Source organism: Neodiprion lecontei, chromosome 5, assembly GCF_021901455.1.
Source record: "Neodiprion lecontei isolate iyNeoLeco1 chromosome 5, iyNeoLeco1.1, whole genome shotgun sequence".
In the NCBI taxonomy this organism is placed as follows: domain Eukaryota; kingdom Metazoa; phylum Arthropoda; class Insecta; order Hymenoptera; family Diprionidae; genus Neodiprion; species Neodiprion lecontei.
Genome location: NC_060264.1, coordinates 147244 through 170352, shown reverse-complemented (window position 1 = coordinate 170352; position 23109 = coordinate 147244). Strand labels below are relative to the sequence as shown.

Below are 23109 nucleotides of genomic sequence, written 5' to 3'. Positions count from 1 at the left end.
GGCGTATTGCCCTGAAGCTGACGAAGGCCAAGTGTATTCCCGCAGTGCTGACAATCTGAAAAAAATTAGCGTGTAGTTTAGTTTCCGAACACAGCGCCAGGTAGCACTCGCAACCGGCCAACTTCCTATCGGCTTTCTAGCTCGCGCTGCTTCTTTTCCGCTAAGGGTGCCTCAAAACGCAACATGGGTTTCCAGAATATTTGGTATTCTCACCCCCGTAAATACGGCCAAGGATCGAGATCTTGGTGAGTAATTAACCAGAAGTCTTTTCCCGGTCCTGTTTACCAAAGATTCGGGTCCAGATACCTTCCACAACTCCACGCGGACTGCTCAGGTCTCGTTATTCCCACAGCGTGGTCGAACCTCTCGTCCACATGTCCTAAATGATGCAAATTCCGCTCAATTCAGGTCCGAGCTCAGCTCGCGACTTTTCAATGTTCAAAACACCCACAATTTTCGGGAGACCTGCTTACGATAACTCGACAATTTCAAAAAAACTTCGAACCGCTACGTAACGCGACGTTTTTTTTTTATCAATCTTTCATAGGTTATGTTTATGACGTCATTTTCAGCACGCATTTTCCTCCCTCGATATTTTTCAGCAATATTTATCCCATCGCGATTTTTGCAATCTCATAGCTGTTAAGCCTGAAATCGCTTTGAACTAACGTTATTGATAAAACTTTCTCAGATGTATTCCAAGTTTTTCCAACCTAAAAGAATCCGATCGACGATATGTCCTTCCTAAATTTTTATTTCTGTTTACTCAATCCGACGAATGAGGAAATTAATATTTTTCATTGTCTTTTAGCCGAGCGTGTGCCAACAAGCACGGTCTTATCCGAAAATACGGTCTGAACATTTGCCGTCAATGCTTCAGGGAGTACGCTGCCGACATTGGCTTCAAGAAGGTAATTTTAATTAATACGAGAAACGTATCACAATTATATTACTGAGAAACTATTAGAAATGCAGCCGCAGAATGTTTTTAATTTATTACTCGATGTTCCTTTGTGTACAATGCATTAACAATATATCTGAGAATGGAAGCACGGCAATCGAAAGATGAAAAATTCTGAATTTCTAATCGCTCACTTGATTATGCGTTTGCAAAATAGTTTTAAGCACTATTGGATTCTCATAAAACTTTAATCTTATCTGATTACCGTATATCCATTAATTTCAATAGTCTAACGTATATTGAATTGTACTCGTTAAGTGTTCAGGTCGACAAGTAATCATGAGTCTGACACAATTTGCCAGTGCTATAATGATATAAAACATTATTATTATTATTATCGACTATTACTCGTGACAAAAATTGATTTGTTCACATCTAATGAGTTGAGTACTGGAACAACCAATAACGCATTATCAAAGCATCATTAATGACTTGAGCAACATGCGTACCAATATCGTTTCTACATGTAACTTTTTGGGGATCAAATTTAAAACTATTTTTTCTTCTGATATCTTTTGCAGCTGGACTGAAACACCAAACCTCAAACGCTGGGCTGATTCGTATGATAAACAAGCTTTCATTTGAATATGAAGTATATAAACATAAGAAAGAAAATGAATTGATATTGAATAATTTTGTCCACGAGTATGTTAGTGATGTCGATTATTTAAATGTATGTTTCGCTTATGATGGGGAATCAGTAAAACAGCTTTAAAAAAAAAAACGCCAACTTTTCTTTCATTCTCATTTGTGCTAAATTAATATTCCTATCACCATTGCTTCAGAATGGCTGTGTAATTGAAAAATTAGACAGATCAACCGCTTTTTCCTTCACATCTTTCGGTCCACCGCAACTATTCAGCCCCTTGCAAACCTCTGAAACAAACAAAAAAAAACATCGATTTTACCGCTTCTTTTTCAATTGACATGAAAACAATACATTGAGCGAAACAAGAAACTATTGAAAAATTTTGTAGTCACCTGCGTAGCCTGAGCAACCAATGCTAGTACAGATTTCCTAGGTGGTCTGCAAAATTTACTCGGCCCCTCTTGGCAGCATAAATTCGGAAGACACTCTATCGTCCGATTACAAGGTTGTGGAAACAAGTCGAGTACTGGGGGGGGTGCCATTTGACACTGCATGTATTCCATCAGAGACATTATCGCTGGAATCGTGATATAATTCAACCATTATATCTGCAGTTTTAAAAAATTCCCTGAGACTGATGAATTTTAGATATTTATAAATGGCTCTAATTACTAGCGTCCGGGTTCGTATTTCGTTTCCATTTTTCCTTTTTTTCCAACTTCCCTATTCCTTGAATTCAGGTCAAGATCAGCTTAGCCGTATAAACGCGTATTACATTCAGCCTGTGTGATGTACCCAATGGGTATTATACCTTTACACCCGTGTATTCGCGACGGTGTGCCTTTTACTTTTCACACGTGTGTGTGACAAGAGCTATTCGAATACATTCGCGGCGGGATTTACCCCACATGCGAAGCTTGATGTAAAGAAAATGAAGCGAGAAAGGTAAAAAAGTTGTACTTTTGTTACCTTCTTTTCTTGCTTTCGTTTTTCTTCTTGTTGTAAAGAACTATAAGAGGTTCAAGAGAGCTGTCCAGAGATTAATCGATAAGACTAAATATTATTATCACTATACCTATCTATAAACATATATCGAGTATACGTACCTCTATTGATTAGAAAGTTTCCATATGAATAATAACTACATCGTCTTTAAACTCGTCCAGTCGCGAAATTACTCGGCTCTGGTATAATTTTGCAAATTAGTGACAGAATATAGATAGTATTAAATCGATCGTAGATTTTATTTATAGACCACACGCGATCGCGCAGCTGACTGTTTTCCACGCTTGCAAGTCTGCGCGTTAAATGGGTTTTCATTTTTCTAGAATAATCAATTTTGGACGATCCTGTGAATTAAAAATATCACAACTCTTGCGATTTTCACCGAATCGTCGTAAAATTTGGTATAATGTAAGGTCGAGTTGTAGCAGCTGATATCCTTGTAAAATTATACAGAATTCACTGTGTGTAGATTTCTCGATTACAAAGAAAATGTGGGATAGACGATTGAAATAGGGTGTTTCGTTTGAAAGCAACATTTTTTTCTAGCTCCTGTATAAAAAATTTATTCTAAATATAGCCAGAACGAAATTCTTGTGGAAGGATATCTTTTAAGATTCAATTTTAAAAGGCCGCTCTCAAAATTCGAAATTTTCACATCCAAAATAACATGAAGAAAATGTATTTTTCTTTGAATTGTTACGGACTTGATCATGGAAGCATTTTTCGGGTAATTAAATTTTTAGATATTCGATGATTGAATTAAACGTCTATACCGGCCAAAGTATTGACTTTAGAACATGAGAATGACGCTTTTGTAGAGAATTAGTAGTAATTAAAATGCTTCCGGGAATAACACTCCTTATCATTAAATGCAGTTCAGCGGAAAAAATTTAAGAGTAACAATGGCATCTTCCCGATGTTATTCGATTAGAAAAACTTGGGATTGAGAGAGCGATCTTCTAAAATGGGATTTGAAAAATATGTTTCTGCAAGGATTTAGTTTCTGCTACTTAGAACGACTTCGTACAGGTCACACCGAATCAACGTGATTTTGCTTCCTATCGAAAATGCAGTATATGTACTTGAAATTATACTTGCCAGCGTGAGCGCGCGGAAAAGGAAGCTGGGACCATACCGGGGCTGCGGTTCGACAGTAGAGTTTAAAGTCCTTGTCAGGGCAGCATATCCGTCCTTCTTCCTCGCACTCAATGTCAGCCTCGCACCTCTTCACAGGTAAAAGTTCGGGCACCGGTCCCTTAGGGCACATACGATTTACTCCCAGGACGGCTGAACAGTAAACAGAAAAACGAGAAACCGTTAGACGATGCCGATGTCGCCTCTAGCTCGAGCCGTCGGCCGCCCTTCCTTATTTTTTTTTTTCCAGCTTCTCTCCTTGTTGTTTGTTCCCCTTCAAGTTTACCTATTCATTCACTGGCCCAGCCGAGGGGAGCAGACAAAGCATAGGTACAAGCAGCAATGACTCGGCAGAACGTAGGAAAGGTCAAAGTCAATGCATTTTTTGAGAAAATTACGGGAGCGTGTGTAGGAAAAATGATTTTTCGAGGTCGAATAGAGGCGACGATATACTGTTTTTTCGAGCTAAATCGTTATTTATGCAAAACGCGAAGCAAATAACAAAGCTAGAAGCATTTGCACAAATTTTGAAAAAAAGAAATAAATCTATTTTCAAACTCATCGGAACCCTGTCTTCATAGTACTCGATTCCTACGTATCATAGGGCGTAGAATCAATCGCGAATGGGTGGAACTCGCTGAAACGAACGGTTAAGAAGTTACGGTGAAAAAAACCGGCCAAAATAATTGGAAGTGAAATCTGTAGAATAATGATTATTTCGAGGGAGAAGAGGGAAAGAGAGGCGTCGCGAGTAAATACCATATCCGTAGGAATCCGGCGAACTGTGCCGTCGTAAATATACCTATCATAGATGCACGCGAAATGTACGAAACGTTGAAAACCTGCTCGGGCGGCTAATCTTGCTTTAACTAGAGCAGCCTGAGCGCAAAGCCTGCCTGTTCGCTAAATACGTGCACATGTATGATATACGTTGGTGGCTCTATACTTTTGTCTGCATCGCGTGTACAAGCACGTACCTACCTATACCTGTGTTCACCGGATCGGGTAGCAACTAGCCTCGACGATCAAATAAGTTATTCACGCGACTTCGCGGAGTGCCTGCTGCAAGGATGGTTTTACACTCGTAAGGAATGAGACGCTCTTTAAATCTAAGCCGGGAGTTTCCCGTATCAATCGGCACTGCTGCTAAAAAATTTATCAAGCCTTACAGAAAAGGAGGAGAAAAAAAATTATGGGCAGGTAAAGGCGGTAACGGTGAAAGAAAAAAAATTTCCACCGGTCGTTCGAATAGTGTAAAAGTCATTCTAGATGTCCTTTTTTTTTAAATTTATTTGTTCATGTTAATTCCTCTCTTTTTCTTTCTGCTCACTCTGCTTAATCGTAATTTTTCTATTTATATAATTCTATTGGATACGTTTAACCAATTTTTCATTCTCTCTATTTTTCTCATGAATTCTTTACACTGCAGCTCTTACGTTTTTTCGATGTAGAATTCCTGCTCGTACACTAAAGCGTGATGAAAACTTTTATTTGTCTGTATTCATACACGTTGTATGAAGTGGCAATTAACGAAACTGCGAATGCGACTTTTATTCAAGATGTATATTTCATGCTTTGGGCAGCAGTGCTTATAATGTAATAACCGAACGACGATGATCGCGACCTCGTGCAATGCCGCAGACGATCATTAGGTGTGTGCGCCTGCGTGTGTGTCGCGTACAATTAGACTCGTAACTATTGCACTTCGCACAGAGATTGACGTACATGTGCGCGCGCGCGCGTGTGTGTGTGTGTGTGTGTGCGCGTGGCAATTTTTTTCGATTCTATTTCCAATTTCATCGATCTTTTCTTCCCATTCTTACTGCACGGAATACATGGATTATGTATATGTAACGAATTATTTCGAAATAAGATACCGATAGAATAGAATTTTAGAGTGTATTATACGTATATTTATTCGTATACTATAATATACAGGTATAACTTACTTTCTATTATTGAGAGAATATCGCCTCGTTAAATCTCTAATTCCGCGGACGTGAATTTCTCGACGTTAAAATATATTGTCTAGCACTTTTATTTCAGGCTGAATTGAAAAAAATTTTCACAAGCGATAATGAATGCAGTTCTTGTCGTATTTTAGTTCAGCTATATCGCAACTCTTTATTTAAATCTAATAGCAGAAATAAAAAAAAAATAAATAAATAACTTACTTTTGTGCAAACTACTCGTTTAATTTTTTTCTACTTTCCTCAATTTCGCGCAGATAATCCTATACCTACGGTTAATTTCCCCCCTCCAACTATTTTTGTCGCCTTGAATACCGGCCCTGCGATTTTACTGCACGATGCGGATATTATACAACCGAAGAAACTGTAGATAATGTACATGTACCTGACCGCATCACGGTTGTGCAAGCGATAAACCTGCACAGTGTATCTAGCAGAAAAAAAAAGTACACTGAGAGTTGTAACTCGATAGTATTTATAAATATATGTACCTATATCTGAGACGATGATAAACGTCATTGCAATTTTACTATTCCGCGGGGAAGAATCAACCTTACTGTTGGAATGAAAATTAGTTTGACACGTGCTAGTCTATAATTTTCAATGCGTACATATGATTAATTCTTATGTGATTCTTGCGGTGAAAAAAAGATCCAGAAAAAAAACTCATGTGCACGCTTTCGAGTATATTATGTGTGTACTTGTTTTTTGTAAATAACAACACTTCGTTGAAGTTTATCGTTACATGAGACGAAACGGTTGAAGAAAATTGACCGACAAGTCTTTACGAGATAAAATATTGCAAAGATATCCTCGGCGAATTTCTTTTATCTTTCTCTCTCTCCTCTCTTCTCTTTCATCGTTCGCATGATCAATTATTGTATCATACATTTAATATTTTTCTTGTTATACGTAATCTGCCGACCTCTCGAGTTCAGAACGCGCGCAAAGTCGGTAACATTCTGGATATTCAGCTGAATGAAGGTAGATTACGGACACGAAAACCGCTTTCTCCGTGTAACGTCGGGTTCGAAATCATCATCATCATCATCGTCGTCGTCGTCGTCGTCATCGTCGTCGTTGTCGTCGAATTTACTAACCGTAATTCAGTTATATTTAGCCATTCGACAGCTCTTAGAAAAAGATACATGCTTAGTTTACAAGTTGTCGAGTTATAATCTTAAAATGAATTTTGAATTTCCCTTTACACATGTTATACCTATGTACGTACATTGTTGACTTCGTATGCAGATACACACGCGTATTACACATACATATCATATCATAGATTTACAATTAGCCGCGAGCAAGCGAACGAACCAGTTCTCCTGAAGCCTTGAACGATACGAATTTGAAAGGCAATCGAATATCATCCATATCCGTGCAACTCGACGTAAAACGAAACACTCGCGACTTCGCGGTAATGAAACGACCGGCAAATTGACCATTGGCCCAATAATTTTAGCTCTATGGCATGCATTTGAAGGATCAAGAGAAAAAAAACTGCAATTGCCGAATGAAAAAAATTATGTAATAATGTATAAAATTATTTTTTATACATTACTATAGATGTAATGGTAATATTATATTGTTTTTATTATCGTTTATACACTGTGGTACGGGAAAGGAATTGAATTTTCTTACTCTTTCCTCGATTTCGTAAACTGGTAAGATGATGTTGTTGGAGGAAAAAAAATGAATAAAATTAAAGAATAAACTGTAACGCGGTATAAATGATAGCCACAAAGAAAGTGTCTACAGTTGACTTTTTGCATCTAGGTTAATTACGTATTTTGTGAAGATTGTTTTATAAGCCCAAGAATCTTTTTGCCGATAATGAAAGTTTCCGCTCGGCTATACATAATAAGCAATACGTACATAGGTATTTGGTATGACATAGGAATTAAGGCGATGACGCGCCAATTCAAGCGTTACGATACCTATATATATATATACCTATGATCGTTACGGGAAGAAAGGAAAAAGAAAAAATCTTATGGCATGAGCTATTCAAATAATTGAACATACGGAATATCGTAAAATTGATAAATGAAGGAAAGATAAGAATATTGAGGGGAAAAAAAAACCGACGAATGACGAAGCTGAGAATTAATTCAAATCGAGTCTAATGAAACTCCAAAAGTCAATTTTTCGAGAGTCTAATTTTACTAGTACTTACAATTGACGAATCATTGCGTAATCATAGGTACACATGGGGCATTCCGTGTCAAGTCTACCTATCGCCAATTAAATGAAGAATTATGTACCTACCTGAGTTTATGGAGTATTCAATTACTTGTAAACCATTTTACAAAAACGTAGTCGTATCGAACTCTGATGTATAATCTATAAATTGTGATTTTAAGTTCCGTAAACTCAGGTAGCTACATAATTTTTCAGAATGTCTACGATGTATTGTAGAAAAATTGATTTGCCGTACGGACGAAAGATGTTCATCGTTTGATAGATCGAACATCATGTTCGTATACGTAATTATACGTATACCTCTCGGGGGTTTTTTTTTTTTTTTTTTTTTTTTTTTTTTTTTTAACCAAACAAATGAATAATTGATTTGATTTTCATAATTTCACTAGTAAAATCCGCGGACATTTAGTTCAGGTATGTACTCCCATATTTTTCGTTTCCTTGACATTCATTTGATCGTAACTTCCGAACCAAAGATCTCTCCACCTTCGGCAAGGTCTCAAAAGTTTCGTATTTTTACAAGTAATTGATGGTGAAAATTTGATAAAAATCGAAGGTTTGGCAACAACGTGAAAATTGTAAAAAAGAAAAAAATTCATCCACTGGCCTAAAAAATCAGCAAAAAATATTTCCGCCCATTTCACGTCATCGCGAAGTTCTTTTGTATTAATAATTTTTTCTTACGACTGACGGATGTTTGTATATAAATCGGTGCGAATATAAGACAACTTCTTAACCAGTGGTCAAAAAAATCTGAAATAATTCAGGGGTTACTTGACAAAATACTACACTAAAATAAATCGGAGATGGTGAGGGTTGGCGGTGGGTCGAGGTGGCGTGGAATGCCCCATATATACCTACATGTATGTTAAAATATTTTTTAATTATGCAGTCAGTTAGTATAAACCGCTCGAATACAAATCTATATATTCTCTTGCACGATTATTGAAATTTTCTACTCATTCCCGAGATTCGACGCACGTGCAGACTTAATTATATTCCATTCACGTATCGATTTTATCCTCTCAAATCTTCGAATTTATTTTTACATTCATTTTAGTGTTGACTGAAACAGTTTGCGTCGTAATATTCATAATTACGGTATCTGCATATTGCACTTTTGTGACTTTCCGAAATTAATTCAACTGTTATAAACAACAGAATATACACTGATTCTGAATAGCCAATCCTTGAAAGTCATCCTAAAATTGGACAATATGATTTTTTCATCGGACGTATCGTTACGTTAACTTTACTAACTTCAGCCGCATATGCTCCTTTTATATTTTCGTAGTTTCAGAGAAATATACTCTTCGTCACTCACTTCGTCATGACTCATTTTGCTGCACGCGACAATGAGCAGGAGGGCGCGACCTGACCGCTAGGGTGTTTTCGTTTATGTTCAGAAGCGATTCTTATACATTTTGACTGAAAGTTTTGATTTGCCGAGGCCGGCCCGCAAACGCGGAAAAAAAAAACAAAATCTTTATGTTTCGGTTGCGTGAGAGTGCAGACGGAATACAACGTGTGCAGCATAGTTTTGCGTAGTATCACTCCGAAGCTACTTGTTTTGGATAAAAAAATTATCATTTTCGGAATTTCATCTTACGCCCACTGCGTCAAAAAATATCCTGTACCTTCTATGTGTACAATACACATCGCAAGTACACGAAGAAATATCCACCGAGTGAATAAACGAGATTTCCTTTCATTTTTACGTTCTGGAAAGAAAAAAAAAAAAAAAAACAACCGCGTTGCGGCATATCGTTGATCGGTTTAATTATTGTTCTCCGCTTACAGCATGTATTATACATGATATAGGTATAGGTAATCAAAGTACACGGTACTATCTGTGTACGCATGTATGTGAAAACGTGAATAACAATATTGTCACAAGTGCACACGCGCTTGTGTTGACCAAACCTGCGGCTGTTGGCTTACAATTTTGCTTGGCGTATAATGAGAGGTAAAAAATCGACGTTTAGTAGGTGTAAACGAATGAAATTGTGATTTTGTGTTTCGATCGTTTTACAGAGGTTGTGTATTACAGAATTTCGCGTCGTCGAAAACTAATCACAACAGACTAAATTTAATCTACAAATTTTGTTTAAACGAAACGATACAGCAACAGCAACAGGTATTATATGATTTCAATCTACGTCATAACGTTTTCAAACTGTTATGTCGTGCTTAATTTACCTAAGTATGTGTACATACCATGTATGCGGATATCAAATTAATCGAGAATCTTTAGTCTTCAAAAAAAAAAAAATTCGATCGTAATTTTGTGCAAATATTATACAGTGAAGTTCTTGAATACTCGAAGAACGCGCTGGTCAATCAAGTCAGTCGGAAATTTATGGAAAAGGGAAATTTTTTTTTTTTTTATAAACGGTAAATGGTTTTGCACGCAATCTTGACTTGATCATTTAGCCGTGACATTCTGAGGAGAGGATGCGATATGTAAAAACGAAGTCGAAAAAAGTATTATATGATCGTAAGATGTTAATAGCGCAAGTGATTAGTGATATTTATGTCAGTATAGTAGCGATTATTATAGTTATGTAAGATATGTACGATGCTTCGTCGATTTAAAATATCAAACGTTTGCTGTTGTCTGAACGACGTTCGTTTCACGCACGCACAAAGATGCGCGTGTAATAATGATAACAATTCAAACAAAGGAAAGAAGAAGATAAATCCTTTTAGACTTTTGCTTGTGCAAAAATATCCCGAGAGATCTTTTTTCCGATATCGATTATTAAACAGTGCAGATTGCTGCAGTTTGCACCAGATGGCGCGATTAGAAAGTGACTTGTACACACGTATACTTATACCTACCACTGTCGTATGCATATAACAAATCACCTAAACGTTACCCCGTTAACGTTAAACATCCCGCATGAGTATGAAAATTCGTAAGTGCAACGTACGATTTACATGTAAATAATCTTTGTACATTATACGCCTATATACCTGTATGCATACGCGTACGTATATTATTGTATTATACTAACCTGAAACAACCGCGACGAGTATAAATTTTGTCCCGCATAATTTACGTATATACTGTAGGCGCGTTGCTTTTTTCTCACCGCACGAGAATACACGATATGAGTATCGTAATTCTTTCGGTAGAAAAGCAAACTTGTTGCCACCATCTTAACTCTCGTTGAACAGTGCGGTGTGACGTCACTGTGAAAAGTCGTTCGCCAATACGGATATAAAACGCTCTAGCGGGAATTTCAAACCTTCGATGCTCTCCCGACTATAATATACGATTATATGAATAAAATAAAGACAAAAATATGTTTCGCAGGTGTAATATATGCGTGTTTAATACCTGAAAATCTGTCTTCTACAAATTATATGTTGTATTATCGATTGAATCCCACCTCTGCCGTTTTGAATACTGGAATACTAATGTATTGTATATATAATATTCTCTCAATCTCGATAATCGTAATTCAAATTTTATCCACGCGGTTACGTCGATATAGATATAACAGTTATTATCGCGTCGCGTTAATATTTCATCACGGGACTCTCTCGTCTCGAGAAGAATTGCGCAACTGATACACACGCAAACGCACACACGCGCACATCGCCCACCGCTAATCACTCGAAATTTATATGCATGTACAACTCACGTGCAGTAACTATACACGTTTGGATGTACGTACGTAACTATATGTATATTCGGTTGTATCGCTGTTCTCTCAACTATAATAACTTTTACTCATATACATATTGTCTATATGTAATAATTACATCTGTATCGGACAAGTTTCACACAGGCTTTTCTGAGCTACATTACAGACTACGGTATAATACGGTATACATATAGAACATGGAGAATCTAATAATAGAATTGTATATTGTTTACGTACTGCGATTAGACACAAATGTGCTTAATTTTTACCTGAATGTACACGGTCATCGTGTATACAGCAGGTCGAAATTCCACATTCGTTCATGTTTACTCTTGATTATTTATCGTTGAAGCGAAAGGACGAAGAAACTTGCATACGTATATATTCGAAATTTTTCCGTTCCTCCTAAATTATTATTAATGTTTTTTTAATTTTCACCGTGTACCTATTATCGTCCGTGGAAATGAAAAGGAGAAATCCAGAAATAAGGCAATGCATGATCTACTCGATACGGATCGAAGATTTAAGCCTTGTGCGGATGTAATATCATATAATGTGTTACTACGTAGCTAAAGCTATGCAGCTTCGGATAAAGATGCATAGGTATGTATACCTATATCTATAAATTGTCTCACGGGATATAACAAACGTGGCAGGCCTTGAAAATGTCTCATTCTAATTCCTAAGAGTATAATAAGATATAATCAACTATAGGTACAACTATACCAATACCCTATAACATATCTACATCGATACAAACGTTTTCCGAAGAGAATTTCTTATACGTTAGTTTCTTCCGTATATCTATATATTTACATTATACTGACAATGAGCAAAGTTATTGACCCACCGACGGATTGCAACATATCATCTATGTATATATAGGTATACGTTAGTAGGTATAACGAAGTGTTCCGTGTACTAAGGTAGTTGCGTACCGGAAATAATCAAAACGAACAGTCGCGCTACAGATACTGTAAAACAATATAGAGAATCGATGGAAAGCTAAACTAATAGACGTACTTTTAGCGCTAAATTAGTGATTACCGAGTTTCTCAAATTGCAGGTAAAGCTCGATCTCTCTTCTATGCCGGTATTCCGTAAGAGTAGGTAGATGTACACATGTATACCTAGGTAAAAATCTACAACCGACTATATCACGTGTAAGGTATAAGAATGATTAATTAAATTTCAATGCCCAAATTGTTGCCATTAATGTTTCCGAAGTTGAATCGCTTACTGTTTGTTTGATAAAATTTTCAAGCATCGGTAATGCTTCGTCATTATTGAACAATGTTGCCTACGTGTGTGGATAATTGTCGGAGAGAGAGAGAGAGAGACAGAGAGATGAGCGAAAGATGGGAAGATGGGAAGATAGGAATAAATATATAGGTTAAGTCGCGTCGTTAGCTCGTCATCGCGCCGTGGCCGCTGCAGCACACGTGCGAGGGCCACACACACGGTAGCGATCAGATTCTAGAATCATCCAACACTAATCGTAAATGCTGCACAAAAACGTGACCGAGCCTCGCGACAGCCTCTTAACTAACGTGTAAATGCAGTAAGACGCAGAGATCTACGTGCCGAATGAAACGTACCTATGCACTCGCATCCTCCTCGCGTCTTTTCGTTTTATTTACCGTTTTCTTTTTTCAAAGTTCGTTCTTCCTCTTTTCCTTACCGACGAATTTTTACTCTCATTTTCGCCTTTCTCTGCAGGCAGTTGCACACGAAATTGAGTAATGAAAAAAGCGAAACAATAATATGAAGGATACGTGAAAAGGAGAAGAAAAACAGTTCGTAAGAAACGTCGCCCCTCGTTTCCTCCGAGAAAAGAGAGGGGGGGAAAACAAGAACAAGAAGGCAAGCTCACATCTCCATTGTCGCGCAGCGTTGTGCAGCCTATAATCCGAATACATGCATGCATGCCATAATGTTAGCCTGTATATCACGAATACACATATGCATACTACATGTGTGCGAGCGATGCGTATTCCTCTGACTATAGTCTAGTCGACGAGGGTTCTTGTATTTGGTTTGGAAGATTGCCACACGGCGTGTCGTGTGGATATCTGCTTTTAGTTGGTATTCCTTTACGTTGCAGAGCTCTTCACGACTTTACAATCTCACACCGAGCTCAGAGAGTGGCAGTACAATACGAATTAACTGTAACAAAATGGCAATAAAATTTGAACGATCTAGCGACAGGTGGAATAAAAATAAAAAAAACAAAAAATTCGTTTGAAACATTTTTTTGTTGGATTTCATATACAGATAGAACGTATGGTCAAATCATGATGACGCAGGAGGTTCAAAATTCTTGCCCCTATTTCGATTCGTTCAACTCGTGCCTATTAAATTACGCGTACTACACACGTTATTATACCTCAATAATTACACTGTGCAGCACAGAAGCTAAGAAGAGACTAGGTATATGTATACCTATAAAAAGCATCACAGTGCCGCCTCCAAGGCTTGTTATCGTTAGCTCTGTCTCTCTCTCTCTCTCTTTTTCTCTTAGTGGGTCAGTAGCAAACATTTAGTATAGATCTGCTACACCGCATTAAAGTGAAGTAAAGTAAACACACAGTGTGTAGCATGGAAGTAGTAGACGTATAACAGTTTGGCCTCGACGGTTTGAAATTCCCTCTCGTAACGAAACAACGGTGGGATGTGAATTATTTATTTATTGTTTTTCAAACGTAACGAAGTAAAATGTGTAAACTAGATGACACTTCTAATGTTCGTCGCGTCGATAGGAGAGAAAAGAAAGCCCGTGCTTGCACGTTCGGATTGATAAAACCGGATGGATGGACGTACATATAATATAAGTGCTGACTTTACGCGCAAACTGCGATGCGAAGCGTTGAATAATAAGGAAAAGAAGAGAAGAGAAAAAACATTGCGACGTAAATGTACAATGTTGTCATATCGCGTTGTATTATGTGTATACCTGTACATTTATCGTGCCAATTTTTATACGTTTTATTCTACATCCCAAGCAGCAGAATTCTTATATACATATAATATATATATATGTATACATATACATATATATACATTATGATTTTCGTTTTCTCTTCCTTTCTTTTCCCTCTTTTAACTGACTTGAAACGGTGGTTTAGTGTACCATAGACTGATAGATCATGAATTATTCCACGCAAGAAAATCATACACAACGGCGATTTTCTATAACTGTAAAGACCAAGAGAGGCAGCACCAGTTTGCTAGAATTGATAGTGAAGGCATTTTTTCTCATAAAACGTCGTGCTGCAGGATTTTCAGCAGTGAACGAACCTTACCAACGCGCCCATAAGTCATGCTGCTTACAATAATAGCCGCTACCGTACAACTGCAACACGTAATCTCGAATGAAGTATAAAAAAAAAGACGAGGAAAATAATTAATAGAAAAAAACATTGTGTAAGAAAAAAAAACCAGCGATCAATGTGACGTCGGATTTCGTCGTCAAGACGATAAAGTGATAAATTTTCATCGACAGAATCGCTAACAAGACTTCAAGTCATTAGGTATAGGTATGTAGAGATTACGTGTGCAGATGTGAAATAATATTATGGCAGAGCGGCCAACGACGGGGAAACCGGGAATAGTCAGGGAATTATGATGGCCTACAAGAAATAACGTACTTTTTTTTCATAAATAATATTCAAACTTCAACCAGGCTTCGTAACTTTACATAAGCTCGCTCTCGGAAATGCTATTGTGGAATTTCTACGCGCACGTAGCTTTTAGTCGTAAAAGCCGCCCGGCATTACCTGAGTTTTGTGGAAAAAGGTCAGGAAAGTATGAATTTTGCTATTCGAAAAGTCTGGGAATTGTATTCGAACAAAATTATAGCCACCCATTTGCGCTACGTATGAAAGATCGATCGATTACCGATTCATTATTTTCTTACCACATATGCACACATAGTATATAATTGCGTGATATGTGTACGTATGTATGAATATACAGAATGCAACGTGGCCAAATGGTGCTTGTCCTTTGTTTCTCGAGTATGAGGCAATCCAGAAACTATCAATATTACAGAATCAAGTCGGTGCACGCGATGGAAACTGTTCGTAACCGGTGAATTTACTGCATCGCCAGTCAAATGTACAAGTTTCCCAACTTCCATCGATTGTTATTTTAGATGTTAGAGACGGATGGCGATGGTAGGGGACAAGGGGAAGGAGGATGACGAACGAGGTTTTGGGTGAGAGGAGAATTGGAAAGAGAAAAGAATTGTCGAAACTGAACCTGTACGAAGGAAGAACATACTCGGGATAAAAGCTTTAAATGTTGATTCTTTTGTTCTACAGGTAGGGATCAGGGAAATTAGCAAACATTGCACACAGTGGACATAGTGTAAATAAATCTTTTGTTCTACAGAGAAACGCAATTGGGTTTTATTCTAACCTCAAATACGGGATAACGAATACTTATTACATGAATTTCATTACGACGGGTATAAGTACAGAAAAAGCGCGGCTGATGGAGTCTCCGCACTTTCGTTGCGCAACGTCGCCGCAACGAAGTCGTGGCAATCCGAACAGGTTCAAAGCCCATCGCTCGGATCCCTGCACGGAACTCCAACTCCGCGTGACACGTTTCCACCGTTTGCCAACCAACCCAAGTACCGGACTTTAAACGCGCTGGTTTCCCCTCGCGGTCTAGTTTACGTTTTACACTGTCGCTACGAAATTGAACGGCCGTAAAACCAGGCTTCGTTTTCACCCTCCGTAATGTTAGGTGCACAATGTGTGCCGTTATACACTGGCCGCACACGTCCCCTCAGCAGCATTACTTTGTCAATACGAACCTACCTCGGTGTTCGGGCTCCCTCGGCGGCGCTAGAACTCCTTTTCTGCACCGAAATTTGCAGCAGCGTTGATCCGCACCGAGAAAGACGCATTCCGAGTCGGTTTCGCAAGGCACGCTGAATATTCTCGCCAAACCGAGAAGCTCGTTACCGGGACAAACGTACTCCGGAACCCTGTTCGACGATCCGGAGGATGCTGTTTTACCGATCGAGATCTTCAGCGGCCCTTCCGTCGTCCCTTTCGCCGCCGGGAGGACTGTAACATAAACCGGACAATATTATGCGCCACGCAAGTGTAGTATAGTATGTGAGTGAGGTTGAACGGTAATCGGGAGCCTGATAAACTCGCTGAACTGCGTACGAAGTTCAAGTTAATAACGTTACTATAGCGCAAAGAGATCTTTCAATTTTGGAAGGACTTCGAAGGAGTTGAGTTTTCAAAATACCGGCATGTCCTCGACCCTGCAGTTGCGACGTGACGATTTTCTTCTATAGATGCACCGTTACGATAGATAGGCTAAACTTGATCCTATTCCATTATGTCACGAGCCCTGAACTCGCTGCTGCATATCGCGCGAGTGTGTATTCGTGTTGCACAGATGCGAGAGCGAGCCGAACCGTTGTGGACGGACAGTAAATCCAGCAATTACGAAAACTGTTGCCAATGCTTTTTTTCTCCGAGGAGGTGGAAACGTTGTTTACGACGCTCGGCAGCCACGTAGGCCACAAACGAGCAGTCCCTTAAGGTCTGGGCAGCGCGATTCCGATGCCTACGTGTCCAGCTGCTCCTCCGCTATATCTCGTTAAACTTTTCTAGCAAACCGAAATTCGATTGGTATTTAAGGACGAAGTCCTATTTCTACCTCAATCACAACAGATCGAAGTGGATGCGCGTGTAAACTTTGGCTTGTACGTATGTACAATAATCACACGGTTCGTTTAGCACACCGCAGGTTTTTCTTCTTCTTCTTTTTTTTTTGTCATTTTTCATTGCGACCAATTGCGGTTATACTGCAATAGATATACTGCGATAGAAAGCAAACGCCACAGATTGTTGTTGGCAATTCGAACGGATGGAATCAAAGATTGAAAACGCGCAATACGACAAAGAGACGCAGGGCCTTCTTATCCACCGGTTGTGTTACAAGCCGTTGAGAATCGAGATGCGAGAGAGACGCACAATGTGAATCTATGTCACTATAGCTGTACAGTTTATGTATATGTATTATACGTATACGGTAAAATGCATACGACCAAAAGTTCTACGATTGCATTGTCGCGGCGTCGTCGTGCGACTTCGACACGCCACATTGTTGTCGAAATGTAAACATCTTATTATTATGTCTCTACCGAACTTGCATAATATAATCACACCGCAAACCGAACGTGATGTGACTTGACGTGTACTCACATTATAAATATATCAAACACGTCTCATGTTTCGTATACCTTTCCTGCGCGACTTTTTCTTTGTGTTATTTTTGCGATAAGGGTAACCTTTCGCGATAATTTAAGTATATTCTCGTTAGTTTGAGCATTGCAATCAGGAAGTATCATTAGTTTAATGAATAAAGATAAAAATAAAAAAATAACGCTCGGAAGGACAAATTTCAGGGTTGTCAAAGAAAACGACGTTTGCTTGAATTGAGAAAATACTTCTGCAACGCGGAATGTTCGGAAATTAAACAAATAAACCTTTTTTTGCGTGTATGCGAGATATTTGTTGGTAAATTTCTCTCGCCATTTGGTCTGCAGGAAGATTAGAAAGACGAGAAGAAGTGCGTAGTGCGTCTCTCCCGCATTGTTACATCTATATTTATAACACAACTGCCACGCTGCAGAGAGGAAGCGATATCGCTCGATAGATATAGACACCGCGTATACTAATTGTGTATAATAATATACGAAATAAGCAGGAACGCACCGGACGATACAGACACTGAAGAACGATACGCAGTGGAAATTGTCAGATTTGATTCACACCGAGCGATTCGCTGTCCGACGGACGACGAATCATTAAGCGGAATTTGAAACGCAGCGTTTTAATTGGCTGCTCGCCGCATTCAGCGTGCGTCGCGGCCTCGACTTTATACGTATTCGAACAAAACTGTGCCAAATATCGATACGATGCCCATCGTCAGGGTCGGCCACAGACTTATAGAAATAGACTGCGCGGTCTGTGCACCGAGATGAAACCGTAATAAGACATCACAGAGAGAGAGAGAGACGGCATCACCTGAAGCTGGTTCTGTCACTCCGATCGGTGACTTGGCGAGGGAAACAGATAGACTTATACCTATGTTACAAGTTTACCTCCCCGCTCGTCTTATGCCTTCCCCGCCGCGCGGCTGCTTCCCACTTTTTCGATCGTGCAACAGAAAGGGCCGGGTGCAAGACCATCTCTGTCCTACGGTTTAGGCTTCACCGGTCCCGTAAGACCGCGTACGGTCTATCTCTATAAGTCTGTGGGGTCAACGCGGATAATCGGAGAAAGAAGGACAAAAAAAAAGACTTACGTCACGTACCTAGCTGCAAGTAAATACAGATGGAATTGGAAGTCGGCGCTGCCGTAAGATATAAATACTATCTCTGTTGCAGATATCCCGGACGGCATGTATATAGATATAGATATACACATATAACGCGACGCTGCGTGGCAACCGATAAAAACGTTCGATTATATTCGGATTGCACGGAACGACGCGAGGAGGCGTTACGGAATTCTCACGATGCACGTTGTTACGAAACGAGTGCAACGTTATTTTTTTTTCTTCACTCCATCTCTCTCTCTTTCTCTGAACTGTTAGGAAAATTGGAAAACAGGACCGCTTCGTCATACTCGTTAAAGACTTTTTTATTCTTCCGCCTCGTCATTCAGCACGGTGTTTTCAACGATCCAGAGAAGGACAGAGTCGCACCGGCAACTGCAAAAGCTCGCGACTAAACTCGTCGGACAAAGTATATACCTCGACCACTTCCGTGCGTATGTGTACGTGCTCGCGAGTACTTTCAGCATACGTCGAGATTAAAGTTAGCGTTGTCCGCTCCGGCAGTTGGCCGTGTCCACCCCCCCCCCCCCCCCCCCCTGCCGGCCTTTCTACTCCCCGCAAGCCAGACGATCGACTTGGGGCAGCAGCTCGTACGGCTCTCTTGTACCCTTCCTACAAGTCCCAACGAGCTACGAGCTCGACAAAAACTGTATTCATTGTCAGTTATGCCTACACGCGTTTGCACAACATTGAATAACGTGATCTTGTGAATGTTCGTCGACGATTCTTTCCCGTTTCAATCGGACAATACGCCGAGATGGTAACTTTTTAAAGGATCATGAACTACGCGAGAATAGAGACGAATCGCTTGACTGCGCTTGACCTATATTCGCGGTAGTTATTAAGAAATCGAATCCAGTGCGGTTCGATTTTTCAAATGCCACAAGTACGAACCCTGGATCCGTTTTGAGATTCGACCATACGCCCGCGTAAAATACGTATGTATGTACACATTCGCACGTGCCGGTAACAAGCGAACCTGCAGCACACCCAGAGTAAACACAAAGCAGATATTTCGACCCGTGTACGTAAGCAGTAATGGCGCGCGCAAGTGTGCTCGAGTAACGCGTGTACTGATAAATGATACGGAAAATGATGTGATTGACAATATCGAGACGATCGTGATCGGGAACGTTGCACGCACCTGTGTTTGCGTTTGTACGCTGCTGCAGGGAACGCGCGGAGCCGGCTAACGATATTAGGATTAATCGGAGCAGGCCCGAGCCGGCGGATTTTGAGCGACGGATCGGTCGTTTAGCGCAGGTTTCACCGATCTCTGCCTTTTTTCCCATGTTGTCTCCGGACCGGCGGCGGCACTTCTCGATTGTTGCGAACCAGAGCGAGGTGCGACTTGTACTACCGCCTTACTCTTTACACCGAGATATAACAATCTCACCAAAGTTCAGCGGTGGCTCCTTTACTCCTTAGCCGGAGGAGAGATAGTGTAACGAAAAAACTTTCTCGTTTCTTCGAACGTTATATTATGTGTGTATTGTATATATATATATATATATATATATATATATATATATATATATATGTATACACCTATATTTCACGGGAAACCGGATGACCGTGTTTATTAATGTATGTGGATAAATTTCCGATGAAAAGAGAAAGGATTCCACGTTGAGTGCGTATATACATACATATACGTATGATAATCGTTCAAGCGTACCGCGCCATTGAATAATTGCTCCTTACGTCATTTACCTCTGCAGCTGAAGCTGTATGCGCGTACTTGCGCGTATCCTGTCCCATCGACCTTTAAGGACTCGTCTCATCGTGCGGTATATTAGTTGAACATTTTACACGTTACGGAAGTAAAAAATCGCGATCAGAATGAGCAGTTTTACATCGATTAGGTAACATTGGTTTGTAATTATTCATGTGCAGCAAAGCCGAATTCAGGTGCAGCTAACAATATACATACATATACAATACATATACCTATAATATACTATTAAAATTCAGGGAAAGTTACAATATTCGGATCTCGAATGCGGTTACCGCTGCCTGTATGTATACCTACGTATACAATTTATAACACGTCTATGTAATCGTGTTACGAAATTCGTAAAATATTTATATTACTCTTTCTGAGGAGGCGTGAAGAGGGGAGGGAGAAGGTTTGAGCAGCCGATGCGCGCGGATTATTTCAAGAGTATAAAAGAAGCAAGAAATAAGAGAAAAAAAAATAGAAAGAAAACACGGCATAGTCGGGAGTTTAAACGTGGGGATGGATGGTGGTACGTTGGTAGGTATAAGCGGGCTCGGCGACATTTTAGTCAGTCAGCGTGTTTACTTTGCAGCGCAGGAGGCACGTTATACATACATATGGGCAGATCCATTACTTTTCGACGAAAGTGTGCGCACTTGGGTCAGCGATTTTGATGCTGACTTTTTCTTCGAAAGTGGGGTAGAAAAGGAGACGATCCTGAAAATTTTAGCCCGATACGATCAGATTTGGCCGCTGAAGGGATTTTTGAAATTTAAAAAAAGTCGATTTTTTAGGCATTTTTAAAAATTTGTATCTCAGCTTCTAATTAAATTGTTAGAGAATCGTTCGAAACGGCATTCTTCTCTGTTGACCCTCTATTTTCAAGAAAATATAGATTTTTAGTTCAAACTCAAATCCGGCTCGGCGGGGAGCATCATTTGATTAGTTGCTTCTATTTCTTTAACATATAGCCACAAAAAGTCAATCGATTTTTGAAAAATCGATATTTTCAGATAGCTGTAACTTTTTTCTTTGAGCTTTGATTCGCCGCAAATTTTCAGGAAAGTTGGTCTATGATGTCCCCAACAAGCCCTGAAAATTTCAACCTTAGAATCGAGCCAGGATAAGAGCTAGGAATTTTCAAAGTACCCGAAAATTGGATTGAAACCAATGAGCATTTTATTCACAATTTCAACTTTGTCCATCTACCTTATGCTTTTTATTTTACTTGAAATATACTCGTACATTTCGAATGGAGTTGTTACTTGTTTTTCAGGCGTCCTATTTGATGAAAGTGAATAAAACGCTTATCGGTTTCAATGCAATTATCGGGTACTTTGAAAATTCCTAGCTCTTATGCCCATACGTATATCAATACGACCGTGTATGCAGGCGTGTTATACCTAATGTAAGTATGATACATAGCCGTGCGAGCATGTAGTTACATGCACGTACGTGTGCATACGCGGGCATGCGATGTTGCATTAATATAACGTCGCGGAGTAGGAAAGCAAAGATTCGAGATGGGTGAAGGAGATACTATACATATGCGTAACGTAACAGGTATTTAAAAGTACACGGCAGCACTCCCACGAGTTGTAAAAACTGCAATTGTTGTATGCAATAAGTTCGTTTCGTTAGTTTTAGTGGGTTGTTGAAACACTTTTGTGCACGAAGAAATCCGGAAGCTCGAATTTTGAAAACTCTATTCCCGAAAAAAGTTGTTGGGTAGTCGTTACGGGCACGTGTCTGCAATAACATGCGCAGGTCTGCCACCGGCGTGCGAAACTCACTGGTACAGTGTTTAATGTTTGCAGAAGTGACCTACGATCTCGCTATCGAGTTGCGTCGCACGCTACGTTTATTTATAAGCTTTGTCACCCCCTTCGATAGTTTGTTAAACAACATTCTACTCGGACCCATTATATTCCCATATGCACATCGAACCCGAACCCATTGGCGTGTCATAGATCGATCGAGTTATACCTACTTCGTAGTTTCTCTGGTTGCACGGTTGGCGGAAAAATTATTAACCATTTGACCAAGTTCATGTCTACAGGGAAAACCGAATAACGATCGGGCTAAACCTGAGTTCCGAGTGAGTTCCGATTCGGGGGGCACAGCTCACTATGATTGGTGATTATTAATTTTTACTCGGCAACGCCGAAACTCCCGACTCTCTGTACTGTTACTATGCGGTCATATTGACGATACGTTGAAGGTATGCCTATAGGTAGGTAGACGTACAGTCGGGACGAGAGAGCGAGGAGAAGCCTACAGCTGTGCCGTTACCAAGCCCGCGACGACCCGCGAAGGGTCTTGGTGTATGGGTGACGGAACGGACGGAGAGGTCCGGGTGCAAGTTTCCCGTGTAAGGTTTTATCATTTGTACGAATCGCCGACACGGACGAACGGCCCTTGGTGCAATTGCGCCGCGAGTAAATGACCTTGAATCGAGAGTATGGGAATCGAGAAACGGCGTTGCGCTGTCCGAGGAGGGG

At 39.7% G+C, this 23109-nt stretch overlaps 2 protein-coding genes across 4 annotated transcripts; one reads left to right on the top strand and one right to left on the bottom strand.

The window, feature by feature from the left end:
* The first annotated feature begins 87 nt into the window (after positions 1-87).
* Positions 88-1566, top strand: LOC107220727 (40S ribosomal protein S29). The gene is made up of 3 exons (XM_015659427.2): positions 88-245; positions 812-911; positions 1483-1566. The coding sequence occupies exons 1-3, from the start codon at positions 184-186 to the stop codon at positions 1489-1491; spliced, it is 171 nt and encodes a 56-aa protein (XP_015514913.1). The 5' UTR covers positions 88-183; the 3' UTR covers positions 1492-1566.
* On the bottom strand, positions 971-22674 carry LOC107220724. 3 transcript variants are annotated; one of them, XM_046741029.1, is made up of 5 exons: positions 22599-22674; positions 16344-16595; positions 3654-3842; positions 1943-2127; positions 971-1837 (listed from the first exon to the last, which is right to left on the bottom strand). In XM_046741029.1, exons 1-5 carry the CDS (start codon positions 22657-22659, stop codon positions 1820-1822), a joined length of 705 nt encoding a protein of 234 aa, XP_046596985.1. In that variant the 5' UTR covers positions 22660-22674; the 3' UTR covers positions 971-1819. The 3 variants fall into 3 exon arrangements, with proteins under 3 accessions (XP_046596985.1, XP_015514909.1, XP_046596984.1); XM_015659423.2 differs by lacking the exon at positions 22599-22674 and adding an exon at positions 20033-20246; XM_046741028.1 differs by lacking the exons at positions 971-1837; positions 1943-2127; positions 3654-3842; positions 22599-22674 and adding exons at positions 15901-16213; positions 20033-20257 and having other exon boundaries at positions 16340-16595.
* Between the last annotated feature and the right edge of the window lie 435 nt (positions 22675-23109).

Bases quoted from the DNA above. Each gene is read 5' to 3' on its own strand.
- LOC107220727 (XM_015659427.2), top strand. From the start codon at position 184: ATGGGTTTCCAGAATATTTGGTATTCTCACCCCCGTAAATACGGCCAA. The intron at 246-811 runs GTGAGTAATTAA...ATTGTCTTTTAG, and splicing joins GGCCAAGGATCGAGATCTTG to CCGAGCGTGTGCCAACAAGC.
- LOC107220724 (XM_015659423.2), bottom strand. From the start codon at position 20,180: ATGGGAAAAAAGGCAGAGATCGGTGAAACCTGCGCTAAACGACCGATC. The intron at 3,843-16,343 runs GTAGGTTCGTAT...TTTACTGTTCAG, and splicing joins GAGGGAGCCCGAACACCGAG to CCGTCCTGGGAGTAAATCGT. The intron at 2,128-3,653 runs GCAAGTATAATT...TCACGATTCCAG, and splicing joins TTTTCCGCGCGCTCACGCTG to CGATAATGTCTCTGATGGAA.